General features: G+C 41.4%; 1 protein-coding gene across 1 annotated transcript in view; it reads left to right on the top strand.

The window, feature by feature from the left end:
• The window catches only part of LOC111141215 (ATPase H+ transporting V0 subunit e1), a 30,426-nt gene extending 14,236 nt beyond the window's left edge, over positions 1–16,190 (top strand). Inside the window, exons 3-4 of the mRNA XM_022493626.1 lie at positions 8,140–8,269; positions 15,696–16,190. Of these exons, the coding sequence (XP_022349334.1) occupies positions 8,140–8,233 (94 nt within the window). The 3' untranslated portion in view covers positions 8,234–8,269; positions 15,696–16,190. The remainder of the gene's footprint in view (positions 1–8,139; positions 8,270–15,695) is intronic.
• Positions 16,191–17,813: the final 1,623 nt, after the last annotated feature.

Here is a 17,813-nt window from a genome sequence, read left to right as displayed (position 1 = left end):
CCATTTGGTTCTTTTTTGTAGTTTTAATTTATGTTCTGACATTCCTGATCTGGTCATTCTTACAGCTAGTTTTTCTTTTAGGCTTTAAACATATTTATAATAGCTGCTGTAAAATCATTATCTTTTTTTTTTTTTTAAAGATTTTATTTTTATTTATTTGAGAGAGAGGGAGTGAGAGAGAGCATGAGAGGGGCAGTCAGAGGGAGAAGCGCCGAGCTGGGAGGCTGATGCGGGACTTGATCCTTGGACTCCGGGATCGTGACCTGAGCCGAAGGCAGTGGCTTAACCTACTGAGCCACCCAGGCGCCCTCATTGTCTTTTAATAACAATATCTGTATTATTTTGGAATGGTGTGGAATTCTGTTGATTCCTTTGTTGTTGATTATTAATTATGTTTCTTGTTTTGGGGGGGCATGATTGTTGTTTACTAAATATTGGATATGGTAAATGACAGGGACCCTGGATTCTACTTACTCCTCTGAGAATGGTTAAATTTTCTTGTAACAGTTAAATTATTAATTGATCACCTTAAACTTATGGAGAGTTGGTTTTATACTTTGTTGGACAGATCTGTATCACTTTTACCCCCAGATTAGAATGAATTCTCCATTAAAGTGTGCCCCTTCTGGTTCTGGGATTTTGTGGAAACTCTGAGGTGTTTACCAAGTCCTTCTAACTTCAGACTCTAAATACTCTTTCTTCTGGTGGTAAGCAGCAGCTGAAATTTCCCCTCCATTCTTTTAGACTTCTGGGTGTTTTTCACAGTCCTTGGCATTTTCCTAGAGCATGCACAGTTGAGGGATCAGCCAAGGGTTAAGGGAAATTTATACAGATTTTGGGGGTCCCCTTTGTGGTACCTTCCTTTTTTGAGATTTCCCTTTTTTATTTCTAAGAAATAGAAATATTTTTTAGCATTTCTGGCAGCTCTGAACTTCATCTTTTGCTACCTAAGCCAGGAAGACTGCAGCTTTTTGCTTGACTTTCAATTATCTTGCTCCACACATGGGACTGGATAGTGTTTTCAAGAGAAATGCTGTATAAAGGTATTGGTGTAGCTTGCTTGTTTTCTTTCTTTCTTTCTTTCTCTTTTTCTCTTTCTCTTTCTTTCCTTTCTGAGAGTGCACACGTGCAATCTTGCACAAGCAGTGGGACAGGGGAGATGGGGGAGAGAATTTTCAGCAGTGGAGCCTCACGCTGGGCTCAATCTCTTGACCCTGAGATCATGACCTGAGTTGAAATCAAGAGTCAGACACTTAACAAATTGAGCCACTCAGGTGCCTTGGTGTGATTTCCTGAAGGATTGAATCCCGTACAGTTTCTACCTGCTTTTGGGCATTCTCTTGTACCATCAAATAGTTATTCTTCATATATTGTTCAGAGTTTATAATCCCTGTCTGCAGGATGAGTGTGATATAAGCTACTCTGCTTTACCAGAGCAGAACTTCACCACTTGCCTTTTTTTGTTTTCAGGTTTATATTTTTCATTTCTGTGGGTATTCTTTTTGTGCTTTTACAGTTTTGATTTCCCTCCCTCTTTCCCATTCTCCTTGTACATTTTATAATCTTAGTTCGTGAAACATAGACAGACAGCTTATCTGTCGTCTGTGTCTGATCATTCTAGTATCTGAAGTCCATGCAGTTCTGTATCAGCTCTTTGCTCTCTTCGGTCCCTCTCATTCATGGTGCTACATGCATTTAACAATATTTCATTGCTGTCTTTTCATTTTCCCTATAATTCCATGTGTATGACTTTTTTGAGGCCTGCTATGAAAGTGGGCTTCTCCAGAAAAAAAGATTAACATTGCTTCTGCCAAGTGCCAAAGGCCATCACCAGTGTGGAATCAAATTAAGTAAAATTCTTTGTTACATGATTTTTTTTTAAACCACATAGAATGAATTTGAGTTACAGACTTTCATTAAGGTTAATTTTCAGGGGCAGTGTTCTTCTCCTTCCTTCTTGATGCTTATATTTGAGACAGTTGGTTTTCCTGTCATTCTTTTTCAGGGGTTCTATCTCATTTATCCATACCTTGAGATACAGCCCCTTGGCACTGAGCGTTGTGGGGATGGGATGTGAAACTTGTATTAGATTCTCTACCTTAAGTGGGCCCTGGGCTTTGTCTGCTGTGTCCCATGCCCTGGGAAATCTGAAAATAAAAGCTCAAGTTCATGTGGTTTAGTCTATGCTGTGAAGGTGTGGAAAGCAGCCTATAATCACTTTGTTTTCCTCTCTGGGTACTTGCCTTCACTCAGTTTTTTGGTCTGAGGACTGCTTACATGTCTGTCATGGATATGTTAAAAATTGCTAGATATCTTGACTGTTTATAGTGGGAGAGAAATCTAGGTACCTGGCCCAGCATATATCATCATCTGCTATATGGAAAAGTATACTTTTCTTACTTTGACTTTTTCCTCTTTTCCTTTATAATTTGGGAGATAAGGGCATTGTTACAGACTTCGAACTGGAAGGCCTGGTATAGAAAGTACGGAGAAAAGAAATGGTATTCCAAGTGTAGAGCTGGCAAAAATGGGGCATATACCTGTGGTAGTGAAAGGGCCCTCATAGAGATAGTGTTGGGATAAGGTTAATTTAGTTGGTGCCTTCTCACCTGAATCTTGGGGCCCTTTTCTAAGCTCCTGTGGCTGTGGCAGAATTCAGTTCCTTTGAATTGGTTGTTGGACTAAGGTCTGTTTTCCTTGCTGGCTATTAGTTGCTGACTGCTCTCAGCTCCTAGAGGTCACATTCTTTTCCATGTGGCCCTTGAATCTTCAAAGCCAACAATAGAGCATCTCCTTTGTGTCAAATCTTTCTCATCCTGTAATAATCTGGGTCCAGTTACAAGATAGAAACCACACAGTAGGTTAAACAGGAGAAGTTTAACATGGTTCCTGTTCACTACGAAGAAAGAAACTAAGATAGAAGGAAATTCTATGTGGTACTCTAGGGCTGAGGGAGAGTATCCAAGGAAAAACAAACTTAGAAGGGAATCAGGCCTTGTTGGAGAAACTGTGGTTCCACCCACTAGATAGCAGAGAATTTCATTGGTTCGGCCAGGCTGGAGTGGTTCTGGAGTTGGTGGGCAAACAGTAGGCCACCCTCGGGAGTACAGGCGAGAGAGCAGGCAGGCTGTGGCGTGGGTGCGATTCCCTGTGTCATTGTGAGTGGGAGGCCTGCAGAGCATCCAGGTTATACAAGTTTGGTTTCCCTGTCAGGAGGACTGCGGAAAGGTTATTTCCAGGCTGAGGCTGCCAGCTCAAAGCATGACTGTGTTCCAGCCCTGAGTCTCTGCAGGCTCCACAGAATAGGCACACACCGATTCCGTCATCTTCCAGCCCACGCCCACCGTGTCCCTCCAGCTCCCTCTACTGAGAAAGCTGAATGTTGTGTTCACTGTAAAGGAGAGAAAGGAATTCAGTTGCTTATTCCAGAACACGTATTAAAGGCTGTGTTCAGAATTGATTGGCATTAAATGCTTAAGTGATACACACAATCCTAAGGTCCTTCATCAGGGAGAGCCCCCCATCTCTTTTAAGAGTTCACCCAATTAGGTCAGGTCCACTCAGGGTAATTTTCCTTAAAGCCAGCAGTACAGTTTAACATAGTCTAATCTTGGGAGTGACTGTCCCATCATACTCACTGTCCTGGGGTTAGATAGGGTGTGTATACGAGGGGATGGGAATCTTGGGGGAATATCTTAGAATTCTGCCTATCACAGAGGGCTGGGGGTGGAGAGGAGGTGGAGACGAGATGACTCATTGTTACATGAGAAACTCCTTTGTAAAGTAAATAGGTTGTATTTCAGTCTGTGGGTGTGTCAGAGAAGAAGAAGGAATAACTAGTATTTATTGAACATCTAGTTGTCAGCTAGTTTCATGTATTACTTGTTTAATTCTTAACATCTTGAAATAGAGGTTATTGTCTTCATTTTACAAGAGGGAAAGCTGAGGCTCAGTTTATAAGGTCACTTGCCTGGAGTCACTCCACTAATATTCGGGTAGCTGGAATTAAAATGCATTCTTGTCTAATATTGAATCTCGTATTTTTTTTCCCTGCCTCTCTCACAGTAATAACAAAAGCTTTCATTTTAAAAATTCAATTCTTCTAAACTAAAACAAAAATACACAATTCATTCATCTTGCCCATCCACTACACCCCACCTCTGGCAACCACCAATCTGTTTTCTGTTACCTATGAGCTTGTTTTTTTAGATAAAAAAACATATAAGAGAGATCATACAGTATTTATCTTTCTCTGACTTATTTCACTTAGCATAATGCCCTCAAAGTCCATTCATGTCCCAACTAGCAAGATCCACATTCTTTTTAATAGCTGAATAATATTCCATTGTATATATTTACTATAATCTCTTTATTCATCCATCCATTCATCCATTGATAAAACCTGTATGTTTTAGTCATGTCTAATAACATTGCTGCCCTTGAAAGAATTGGTGTTGTTTGATTAGGGTGAGGGGATATGACTGAGGTCATCTCAGTGGAGATAAGGCAAGTTGCTCTCCTGCATCTCTCCTCTTTCTTCAGGAGCGCACTGATAGAGGTCATTCCTATCCTGGTCCTCGCTGGAGGGGCAGTGGATCAGAATAGAAGTCCTAGCTGGACTTAACCCATTCCAACAGGGAAGCCAAGCAGTTACGCACTTGATCTGTGCATCAGAAAGAAGTAACCATTCCTTTGTTCCCTGCTCTCATATCCAAGTGTGGAACCAAAAAAAAGGCAAGATTTGAGAGGTCTGGATATAACCTTTTCAGTGGGGAGGGCATATTTTGTGTTTGGAGAATTCTAATAAGCAAGAGCTGAGCTCGTGGTAAGTGAGCAGGGAGTGTTTGTAGCGTGAATGCTCCCATGCATATGGTATTTAAAGCACAATCTGCTGCTAACCTTGCCTTGTCTCTCACAAGCTCATGAGCCCCTCGAGGGTTGGCTCCTTAACCAGTTAATCTTTGCATTGGTAAGTGGTTTTGGAATTAATTAGGAGCTCCGGGGCTGCTGGATTTGTTTTGCCCTTTATATGCTGTGGGAGCAGCCTGATGTAGTGGGACTCAGGAGTTCTGGGTTCCTCTTCCAGCTTTATCTCTGATTCACTGTGGGGTATTAAGCTCCCTAGCACTTAGTTTCTTCCTCATTAAAATGAGGAACGTGGACTTGACCTCTGGTCCCTTCTAGCCCTGCAGTTCTCTGAAATATGTTACCACACCATAGCTGCCTCAGTAGTTTGAATAATTTCAGATGGTTGGTTATTCGGCTGGCCTTCAGGTTATGGAGACATGTGGAACAGTTTGGGCAAGTGTGAAGGGTACACTTAGTTCTCTTTCCTTGGACACATGAAGTAATAGATTCACTGGAATAGGATCGCTTCCTCCACCCACTTCCATCAATTCAGAGTGGATTTTTTTCTCCTTCCAGTTTTCCACCGTGTTTATCAGCTTTAAAGGGAAATTTTAAGTCAGGCGGTAGTCAGAAGGGCAGGCACAGAGCTCAGCTGGTGAGAGGGGGAAAATTCCTCCATGAAATTACAAGTGAACTGACCTGGGCTTTTTCCCAAGGAATTTTCGTGAACTGTAGTTTGTTGGTTTGGTTTGGTTTTGAAGTGAGATGTTTTACTTGATTTGAAACATTAAAGAGTAGTATGTAAAATTCAATTTTAGAAAGTTTCTGAATCCTGATCGGAACAAGCAAAGTGGTCTTTGTTCTTGATTTAGGATATTTTTTTCTTTACCTCAGGTAACAGAGGCTTATGATGGACTTCATCAACAATCAGCAGATGGATTCTTTGTTTCCTTAACTCCTGACAGATTAGATTTAGCTAAATGGATGCCTTCTGAACTGTTGTCCCTGAAAAAATATTTCAGAAGATAACTTTTTTAGGAGGAACGTTAGTCTAACCTGATTTCTGGCTCAGGAGCTCCTACCTCCTACTTAGTATTATGACCACAGGCCAGCCATTCATCCTGTCTCTGCCTGTGTTTCCTTAATTGTATTGTGGGAGAATTAAAAGAAGGATTATATGTGAAGGATAGCATCTGTATTTTTTAAAGCTCCCTGGGTGTTTATAATGAACAGCCAGGATTGAGAAGCCCTGCTATACAACATGATACAAAGTGCTGGGAGTTGGTGCTTTTATCCCATTCTGTACATTTTTCAATGGAAAAAAAAAAAGATCAGTTTAGGTTCTAGCATAATTTTTATCTAGTACTTGTAAGCGTTGGCTAGTTATTTCAGTCTCTTACGAAAGGATGAACGACTGTTTTTACAGTCAGCCTCTATTGCCTGCTGGGATTGGGGAAGTCCTGGGTCTGTGTGGAATTTTCCATGACTCTTAGCTCCGCACCATTAGTGTTCACTGCAGTCACAGAGCTTTTCAGTGTGTCTGCCTGTGCTGTCCTCTTTCTTTGTTTCACAGGGTCAGATAGATGTGACCTCAACTACAAGTCTCGGTATTCTGTTTGTGTTTAATATTCTCATTCTGAGGTCAGATCAGAGCATCTCATCTGAATTAGCTTTTGGTTTATAAAGTGAATCAGCCCAGGGTATCTGTTTTGGCCTGATTTCCTCAGGTGTCATGTTTCCTGTCACAAAACCACCTTCTCTGGGGTGGGGCGGGAAGGCGGGTACCTTTGTTTCTGTAGGTACAAGCCTCGGGTGGGGTGCTGGCAGGTTCTCCGGCAGTCTGGTCATTGGTGATCAGAATCGGCTTTTTGATCCTTTGACTGGAAGAGTTCTAAAGATGACAGCAACTGGAAGAAAAGAGATGTAACCGGGTAACAGCCTAGCTGGGTTTGGCTGGTTCCCCTCATATAGGGGAATTTAAAGTGCTAAAATTTTAGGAAGACTCCTGTAGCAATTTTCTTTCCCTTTTCCTTGGAAAGCAGTGGTGCAGAGAGGATAGCTGCATCAGATTATATTACTAAAGTCTCCTCTCCCTGATTAGTCGATGGAGGCCGGGCTTGTTTACCATACCCTCCCCCTGCAAAATGAGAGACATTCTCCAATCACTTCATATATATTACAGAGGAATGAAAGTCGGCGTGTATTCTGCTTCATTCTGGTCTCTGCTCAAATGTTACCTCCTTGGAGAGGCCTTCCCTGAGTACCGTCATCACTCTCTAGTCCTTCATCCTACTTCATTTCCTTCCTGACATTATGTTATGTAAGCTTTGTGAAGGTAGTGACACTTCATTTTCTCCTCTGTATCCCTGGGGCCTGGAACCTAGTAGGTGCTCATTAAATATTTGTTTAATAGGTAAGACATGGGGTGGTTTGAATGGCGAGATATTTTTGTATTATCTTCCTTTTGTCTTAGCTCAGTGATTCTCAAGCTTCGCTGGATACAAGTATCCCTGGATCAGACATAAAACCATTTATTCAGAACTTTGCAAGTTGTAGAAGAAAATTTTAAAGGCAATTTGTGTACCTTTTTCACTTTTAACCTTGAGGTAGTATGTAACACCACTGTACTTCCTCCATAATGAGTCTGTAAAGTACAAAGGAATGCGTTGTTGCTTGGATTCTCAAGTAAGCTGGGGGAATTAAATACCCATTTGGTTCAGCTCCACTGGGGCCAAAAGATGTGTTACGTATTTTAGTGGTGATGGTGATTAGAGAAGGGGAGCTCAAGTGTTACAGCCTCATTGAAAGATGGTGGGCTGAAATTTAACCTTGGCTCTCTCAGTAACAATGGGTGTGTCCTATCGATTGTGGGTCTTAGCATTTGGAGAATGGATAAAGTAACATCCATTCTTCCTAAGCTTGGAAGTTGTGATGATGCTAAATTGAAATTAGGTAAAGATATTCTGAGGTAGAGATCTTACTGGAATGTGGGAAACCTTGGCTACATGGAATTAAGATAATGAAAGAAAAGACAACTATGGTGAAGTCTCACTGCTTTGTCACTGTGTCTTGAAATGAAGGCGGAGTATGCTCTTTGAGACGTGGGGTGTAAGATGTGCTCCCACTAGCACCACGTGTTTTATGAACTTAGTGTTTGGAAGGTTTGGTCTGAGCAGAAGAGATTTAAATTTTACTAAAGCATTTGTTTTCATCCTAATTGAAAATGGTCCTGTTCCGACATGAGTTCACCACTTTCTGTTGTTGCTTTTCCTCCCCCCATCATTCTTTTAGTTGGCTGATTGCAATTCTGGCCCAACTCAACCCTCTCTTTGGACCACAGTTGAAAAATGAAACCATCTGGTACCTCAAGTATCATTGGCCTTAAGGAGGAAGACCTGCTCGCCAGTGCTCCATCATTGAGGTGACTAATACCCTTGACCTTTCACATCAGTGTTGTCTGTCACTCTGGCAGCTAGAGGTTGCCTTGACTTTTCCTCAGAAAACTACAGCCATTTTAACACTTGGCAAGGGCAGCCGGTGAAAGTAAACATCTGAAGAACAGAAATAAATTTGGGACTTAGGCCATTCCCTTTACCAAAAGATTTATTCATAAGAGTCTTTTCAATTCTGCTGTTACCCAGCCATTTAAGTAAAGTTTGCGGGTAGTCTTTAAGATACAGGAGCGTGACTATATTTTATATTATAGGATTCTTAAAGTTGCTGACAATTTTAAATTAAGGGCATTTCTGAATGCTTTGAATAGAGAGACGGGTGCTCTTTGAAAGCTGGAGTTAAAATTGTAAGTTTTATTTGGTTCAGATCAGAGAAGTGAGGAGTGGTACAGTGGAAAGATTTATTCATTGGCCGAGAGTCAGAAAACCTGTCGTTTAGTTTGTTCCTCTTCATTATTTTGATAAATGGAAGTCAGTCCTCACTGCTTGCCTAGATCCTGGTTCCGCTTTTTTGGCAGGAGTGTGTCTTAGGTGGCACCGTGAACTCGTATCAAGAGAAACATGGTGTCTGACTCTCCTGTCTTCCATGATGTTACAATGATCAGTGGCTTCAGGTAACAACAGCCTGGTCCCTCTGATGGCAAAGTACTCTGCCAGCCTTTTATCTGGGGATTTTACCATTGATGATCTTAGCCTGAAGTAAACATTTCCGTAGAAAGTACTAAATGGTGATTTTGCAGTTCCACTGTTACATCTACATTTGATTGGATGAGATGTTTCTATAAAGATGAATTTACCCTCATTCTAGGGCTATTCAGTAACCTTGAAATATAGATCATACATGAAAAGTAGTATACATATTTAGTTCTTTTCAGAAATTTCAGGGTAAGATGTTAGTGCCCAAGTTACTTCCAGGGTATCCAGAGAGGTTTTCATTTCTTCTCTTTTGAATTTTAATCAGTTACATTTATTACCCTTTTAATGTTCAGTTGTTCTTTCTTTGGCCTGTGGGAGCCTGTCTAGACTGGCTTCTGTGTCCTTTTGATGTGAGTCTTTGGTAGTTTCCTTACTTACTGGCAACATAAAGATGTCCCAGATGCGTGTTTCTTGGCCCGGATTTGGAATCAGCTGTTCCTCAGATTGCTTTCTAAATTTCCCACTGAAAAGATCCTGGTTCACTAATCGGCCCTCAAGCCCAGCTGGTTCCTTTCAGTGGGAAATGGATTTAAAAACCAAGATCTGATTGTCAGGTGCATCCATTTCTGCTGGGGTGTTGTTGCTTAAGCCTTTACAGTGGACAGAGCCAGGAAGTATGTTCTTCTAAGAAGAAAAAAATCATGAGTTCATGTTAGTACCTTTTTTTTTTTTTTTAAGATTTTATGTATTTATTTGACAGAGAGGGCAAGAGCACAAGCAGGGGGAGTGGCAGGCAGAGGGAGAGGGAAAAGCAGGCTCCCAGCTGAGCAGAGAGCCTGATGAGGGAGCCGAAGGCAGATGCTTAACTGACTGAGCCACCCAGGCGCCCCTCATGTTAGTACTTCCAATTCCAATTTAACATTTCACAGTTTTTACTTCTTTGGTTTTCTACTTGCATATCATTCACATATGCTGAAAATCTTGGCTCATAAGTAATTTACTTATTTTCATTATCCTGCAGTACATACAGTTTCAGAATAACACCAGAATAGCTACTAACTATAGAGTGCAGTTTGGGATTTCTTTGCTGCTTTATTTGTCCTTAAAACAAATAAAGAAAAAGATGTTGTTTTCTGAGGTCACTTGAAATAATTATTTCCTCTCATCATTATCAATTTGATATATAATCAGATTGTTTTATTTTGTGTTCAATTCGTAGTAATATTTTATTTGCTACTGCTTTTGAATATGTAAAACCTATTCCAAAGTCAAAATTTTAAACAAGATACATTCAGAGAGGTCTGTCCTTCCTGTGTTTCATTTTGCCAAGATAAGCAAATATATACATACATACATACATACATAAAAATCTATATGTGTATATATATATATATAGACATGCATGTTTATATCCTACACACAGCTGTTACAGAAGAGATATCATATTATATATGCTATTCTGTACCTTGGGTTTTTTTCACTGAAAAATACATCTTAGAGATTGCTTTTATCAGTGTATAGAGATATTCCTCAATTCTTTTTATATCCATTGATGTACTTTGGGATTGTTTCTAGTCTTTTGTTGTTATTGATAAAGGTACAGTATCATCCTAAACATATGACATTTTATATATTTTGTTGATCTTTGGATTAGATTCCGTGAAAATTTTAAATTTCAGGTTTAAAGGTATAAATGCTTTTTCTAGCTATTACCACATCCCTTCTATAGAGATTATACCATTTTTACATTTCCACCAACAATATATGAGAGTGCCTGTTTCCTCACAGCCTGGATTTTTGCCAGTCTCCCCCCCCCTCTGGCCAGGAGGAGCTGTTTTTCTATGCATTCCAAAAATAGTTGAGTGTTCATGAGGTCCATGGTACCGAGTGGGGAAGTAATCAAGTTTGTTTTTGGTTTTGTTTTTTCCCCTTTGAGTTCTGTCTTTGCCCAAAGGGTAATGTATATATATAGTATTTTCTGATTTATAAGATTTTTTTTAAACCTGTCTTTTTTTCATCAAGTTCTCCTGTTTGTTATCCTTCCTTTTAATTACAGTGGATATTAGGTCAGGATGTTGATTGGGGTTTCAGGCAGAGAACTTCAGGCCTCAGTTGGATCTGCTTCCAGCATTGCCTTTCACTTAATTTCTCTGAGCCTCATTTCCTTCCCTTGTAATAAAAGAGAATTGGGCCCTTTGGGTCTGAGGAACAGTGCGTGTGTGGATCTGAAGGTTCCGTTTGTCCATTTTCAATCTCAAGTCAACGTGATTGACAAATTCCTTGTTTGCACTCTGGTTCCCAGCACAAACCAGGGCTGCTCAAAACCCTTGTATTAAATGGTTCCTTTATGAGCAGATGCCAGGAGGCAGGAGAGCATAACCAGGAGGACCCTGACTAGGAACATCCTGTCACATTGATTCTGCATTTGAGGTCGTGATTATGGTAGCACCGTAGCTGTAGGCCTTGGAGTTACCGCATGAAGAGATGTAATCTCTGCCTAACGTAGAAGCAGACAACTCCCGTGACAAGACTTTTTTTTTTTTTTTTTAATTTTTTTTTTTTAAGATTTTTTTATTTGTTTATTTGACAGAGATCACAAGTAGGCAGAGAGGCAGGCAGAGAGAGAGGAAGGGAAGCAGGCTCCCCACTGAGCAGAGAGCCCGACGCGGGGCTCGATCCCAGGACCCCGAGACCATGACCTGAGCCGAAGGCAGAGACTTAACCCACTGAGCCACCCAGGCACCCCCCTGTGATAAGACTTTACTTTTCTTTGTGGTAAATCAAAAGGCCGAGCTCAATTCTCTTTTTTTGAACTTCGTGCTTTGATATGACAGTGGGGTGATAAAGGAGTCCAGAAACCAGATCTGTCTTCTAGGCCTGTCTTCCCCTCGTAAGGAAAAGCTCTTGATTTTGTGCATGATAGAGGCCAGATATTGGAAAGAAGGAGGCATAGGCCAGATGTGTTATTCAGCAGAGGAAAATGAGGAACAGTCATGAAAGCTTTAGAATAATTTTGTATGGATGGAATTGACTTGATTTCAATAGCCCAGGTAAGCACCTAGCTGATCTTTTGCTACTTTAATCACTTTAATTGCCACAATTTTCTTTCATGTGTTGGTGATGATAGGCAGAGTTACAGCACATTAGGTTTATTGGCTGGAAATCTTGCGGGTACTTCTAAGAGCAGCGCTCATTCCCTCTCTGCCCCCTGCTAGCCTTGTCTGCCTCTCCTAGATTCCTAAGATGCTTCAGGAACTGTCACATTAAGATTGCTGTTTTTGTCACAGCCCATTTTCCTGCAGCCTTGGGGATGCGATGCTAGTGTGAAACCTCCTTGGAGTGGATTTGGCTTCTGCCCCAGCAGCCTTTAAGTTAGGTGGTTTACCACATCATTGTAATATTGTAGATGAGTTTATATGGCTTACTGTCGTCCTAAAGGGTAGACATTCTATTTTATTACAGAGTCTGGGCAGGAGAGGAATAAAGTGTATTGGTAATTAGGCCTCTGGCCAGGGGGAGCTGTTTTTCTATGCATTCCAAAAATAGTTGAGTGTTCATGAGGTCCATGGTACCGAGTGGGGATTTTGGGGAAGGCGTGGGCTCTGAAGAGGTTTATGATCTGTTGAGAGGCTGAAATGAAACCGTATTTGTGAAAAGTTAAATGGTGCAAGGTGTCTTGTGGTTAAAAAGTACATCTTTTACTCTGCTGTCTCTGACCGGATATGCTGCTGCTGCCACTTCAAACTGTCGTATCTGTTTCAATTCCTGAGGTTACAGATTTCGCTGTCACTTAGAGTCAGAACCTGTTCAATCACCTCTTTCTCCTCTTCCTTGAATCCAGTGGATCCTGTTAATGGCTGTTACGTCTGCTCCTCCTCTCTGTTCCTCCTTTGGGCACCCGAAGTTATGAGCCAGATCACTGTGGCTCCGGGTTATTACAGTGGCTCTTCATCAGGCCCACCTTCCTGCCGTCACCATGTCTACAAAACACCACCTTGTTTGTCTTCTTCATGCAGCACTTCCTGAAAGAGACCATTGCTTGCCCCCGAAGCTTTCAGTAGTTCTGTGTAGGCTGCTACAGGGTTGTTGTTGTTGTTGTTGTTGTTTTCAAACTTGAAGTCCCTGAGTTTAGTGGGTACCTGACCCTTGGGATGTTCTGTAACATGTAGGAAGCACAGCTTTTGTTGGGTTCGCCAAAGTCCCCGTGAGCCACAGAAGGTAAGAATGACTAACCTGCAGGTTATGTCCAGCTTCCTAGGTTGGCGGTCAAGGCCTTCCTAGTTGCCTTCAAACCACTTTTGCAGCCTTTCTTTCGCTACTTTGCTCGGAGACCTATTGGTTCCAGCCCTGCCATTTCCATGTTCTTGACCTAATGAATTTTGCTTAGCCTTTCCTGTCTCTCACTGCCCTGTTAATTTAGAAGGCAGATAAGTAAATACACTCTTTTGCAGACATTCTCTTTGCTCTGCAGACCTTCTCTTTGCTCTCTTGCCTTCATTCACCCGTTCTGTCAATTTTTTCTGACATTTTCTCTGAGTGTACAGCTTGCAAATCCTTGTACTTTCTTTACTGGCCACTTGTTTCAAAGTGATTTCCTTTCTCCGTCGATGTATTTAGCTCTCCAGTTTTTGCCTTTCATTTTGTGCATTGCCTTGACTTGTTAAATACACAGACCTTTCGTTTGCTTAAACGTCTCTTGTAGCTAATCTATAATAAACATGTATCTTACACAGAATTATAAAGAAGGAATTGTTTTGTGAATTTATCTAAAATGAAAAAATACAGATAAAAATGAAACCTTTTCTTTGATTAAAAAAATATATTCACTCATCCTCCCCTGAACAGATTTGCTGGTTCTGCCCTTAATATTTTTATGTTGTCTTCATTCTCCCATTGTATCTGAAAGTAGCCTTAATGATTTCCTTATTTTATAAAATGAGAACATGGACCCTTTGGTTGAGTTCCTCTCCACCCACCCCCAAACAGCTATTTCATGTCAAGAGAGACAATTAGAATACGGGCTTCTTTAATTCTCTCCCAAATCAAACCACAGGTCCATGCCATTTAACATAACACTGACTCACATTTATCTCAAACTGGTATCACTGAGCTTAAGTGAAAATTTTTCTGATTCTTTGTGGTATTCCAAAGGTGAAGACTTAGTTTTCCCTTCTGTGTCCAAAAAGGTCTAAACTATGAGGAGGTCTGATCTGTGTGTATCATAAAAAAATTAACACAAAAAACATCTGTATTCACCGCTTCAGTATTCTCAAGTTAAATTTATCATCTGCCTGGAACTCAGGTCTGTGCAGATGGATTGTTCTGCTGGCCTAAGGAGGAGAAGAGGAAATGATCATTAGATTAAAGGTTTTATCAGCCCATGAGGCCACAAGAAACCAGTAGCTCTGATAATTGCCCCTCTCTGGCCCGATGTGGTTATTTTCCTAGTACATTGTAAAAACAGTCCTCTGATTGTATATTGAGTCGAATGTATTTTAGTGGGTCAAGCAGTCTGGTGCTTTCCATATTGAGGATGATTGGTCTGCCCCAGCTGGTTCCAGTAAGACTTACCACCTGTCTTGTGTTTGTTTTGGGGCATTATGGACCCCAGGCCTTGGGAAACCCATCATTTTACCACACTGCCCTGTGGATTTCCCGGTTGTGCTAACTGATTGAGAAAATCTCAAAGGCCCATCGGATCTCCTATGTACTATTTGACCTTCAGTCTTGTCAGACATGCCTGCTAACCCTCAACATTCTGGCAAATTGTGTGTCGTAAACAGCTTGTCATTTTTTTTTTTTTTTTTTAGATTTTATTTATTTGAGACAGAGAGCACGAGCAGTAGGGAAGGGGCAGAGGGAGAAGCAGACTCCCCGCTGAGCAGGGAACCTGATGCAGGGCTCCATCTGAGTACCCCGGGATCATGACCCAAGCTAAAGGCAGACACTTAACCTACTGAGCCACCCAGGAGCTGTGTAACTGGCTTGTTTTCTTTTCTGCCAACTCAGGTTTTATGTAGAAATTTCTTTGAAAGCCACTGTTTACTGGCTTTTTATATTCTCTTTATTGGCTTTTAATTTTGAAAGTAGCGTATGTGGCTTTGTTTATATAGTCCTTGATTTTATCTTTTTAAAAGATTTATTCATTTATTTATTTATTTGACAGCTAGAGAGAGCACAAGCAGGGGGAGTGGAAGGAAGAGAGAGAAGGAGAAGCAGACTCCCTGCTGAGCTTGGAGCCTGATGTAGGGCTCAATCCCAGGACCCTGGGATTATGACCTGAGCCGAAGGCTGATGCTTAACTGACTGAGCCACCCAGGCACCGCTATCCAGTTCTTTAAAATAAGTTTTATATAAAGAAGTCTATGCGACCAGTGCTGTCAGTTTGATGTGTGAAGATTCCTATTTTCAGTGTTTCCTAGCTGTAAAAGGATAGGGGCAAATACAGATTCTTGAAGTGAACTCAATAGATTCCAGTAGGATCAGTCTGAGTCCACTCCCTGCTTTCCATGACACAGTCAAACTGTGACTCACGGTTCTCGGTTCAGTAATGTCTTTGGTAATCAGACCTGTCATCACAGCCCTGCAAAACCTGCCCAAACTGAGACATACTTGAGCTCACTTTTCAGTCAAGTATTTATTGAGCACCTATATATATTTTTAAATTATTGGCCTGATTGACTTTCCTTGATGTTACTAACCTTTTGCCCTCTTAAGGATGGCATCAGGATCAGTTACTAGAACGGCTTTGTTTTGCAGGTCACGAAGAGAATTCCTCTAGATGCAAAGTCAACTCCAAACCCAGACCACCTTCTTTGACTCGTCTCTTTCGGCCATCAGCTGCCTTAAATACTCACACCACATTTGAATATCTTACTCTACAATGCAGTATTTTTTCCTGTCACCTTTTTTACATTTCGACAAATTACGTGCCTACTTAAACCTAAACTGTGCTGACTCTACAGCGTTTATGCACTCTTCTGAGCTAGAAGGTGCTGTTTTTCTGGGAAATACATTGCTCTCTCCTGGGAACCTGTGAATTCGAAGACGACTCCTGCATGGTCACAGCAAGGGACTCAGCGAAGTGTTTAACTGTTACAAGACAGAATCCAGTGGGGCAGTCAGTAGGAGAGCAGAGAGCATGTTCAGAGGCAATATCTGTTCCAACAGAATTACACCAAAGTATATTTTCAGGATGACTTTCTTATTTCTGCCATCTACTGGAATAAATTATTTTTCTGCTTTCTGTGGAAATCTGGTTTCAGTGTTTATTAAGTTCATTTTTGTAAGCTTTTATCTCTTGATGCCTTTTTTAAAAAATGATTTTGTTGTTTAAACTGAGGTTGGAAATATAAACCTGGTCATGTAGTCTGACATACCTGAAGAGACTGGTGAGTGCTTTTCTTAGTCATTAGTAATCATTTGAGTGCTTGCTGTAGCCAAGGCACTGGAGGAATCAAAGGTGTGGGAATTGTGGTCCCTGCAAGTTCAAGAGCTGATACACAATCTGGAGAGGTAAGGTTGGTCTACATTGACCTGTAATCCAAGGCGGTGTTAGCCTATTGTCCATAAAACAGTGGTTATGATGGTGAACAGCGAAAGGATCCGTACCCAGCAGAGGCACAGGTGGAAATGGCCTTCCTTGTACCATCACACCCTCACAGATAGGACTGGAGAAATCAGGACGGATTAAAAAGCCTGGGATGGAGCAGTAATTCTGTGTTTTCGTAGCAGCCATCTGAATAATTCACTAATTTGGGGACTTTATTAGCTTTAAGAAATTAAAAATTTAAATGGATCTAAATTTTCACCAGCCCATGGCTTTTTGACTGCCGGCCAAGCCAAGAATGGATTTCCTGTTTTGCAGTTTGTGCTTTTCTATTCCTCCCAAACAGTCTGAACGCGTTGCTTTGCTGTTCTTGTAACAGAAGAGTTTCAAGTTGAGATGGCTGTCCTGCTTTCATTTCTTTCTTTTCATTCTTTACTTTGATTTTGAACTTCAAATTTTCTTGAGAGGCAACTCTTTACATTTCCAGCAAAAGGATCTCTTTAGCTAATTTCATGAAATCCATCAAACACTGAAGATCTGGCACTGGAGGGACATTAGTGGCAAACACAAGCTAACCCCGTGGTTTCTAGATAAGGAATCTGAGCCCAGAGAGAGAGATTGCGTTCCTAGTTCAGTGCAGCTGGTCAGATACAGACCAGGGAGTGGGATCCATGTTTCTTAATTTCCCCGCTAGAGCCCTTCTTACTTGCCACCCTGCCTTTCCCAAAGTTGCAGCCAACTTTGGCTTTCAGGTATTAGGGAAGACTTCTGCCAGGCTGTCGCCCTTCAAAGCAGTTCACTTGACATTATTATTTGTCATCGAAGAAAGCAGTGCTGGTGGTTACTATGGGTACAGAAAAGGATGCTGAAGTCTCTGAACCCTAACCGGGGTGGGGGGGGGAGTGTGTGACTCCATTGCAGCTGTCTACCCAGATTCTTCAAGTCAGGTCCTGCCTCTCATTATCACCGGCGTTCAGCCTAAAGCCTTCCAATGCCATTGCACTGCTTTCTGGCGTTGCACCATGGTTTTGAAGCTGAGCCTTGTGATGTCTCTAATGTAGCGGCGCTTCCTTTGAGTGTTGCTTTTGCCTGTCTTGAGTTCAGCATATGGCATTAGCTAATAGGGAGCCTGCATTGTTTCAGCACTGCGGGGCTTAGCTGTGGTGTGCTCGTGGCAGTGATGGAAGATGGCGTTCCTGATCGTGGTTTGGCACAGTTCCAATTTAATGGCATAGTTGAAAGCAGAGGTCATGACCCTAGCTGATCCGAGTCCCTGAGTCCTGCCTTACTCTGTCACTTTGTATTGATCCATTTTTGTACTTCCCATT

Source organism: Enhydra lutris, unplaced genomic scaffold (assembly GCF_002288905.1).
Source record: "Enhydra lutris kenyoni isolate GAN:26980312 unplaced genomic scaffold, ASM228890v2 scaffoldscaffold5, whole genome shotgun sequence".
In the NCBI taxonomy this organism is placed as follows: Eukaryota; Metazoa; Chordata; class Mammalia; order Carnivora; family Mustelidae; genus Enhydra; species Enhydra lutris.
This window is presented reverse-complemented; position numbering and strand designations above follow the sequence as displayed.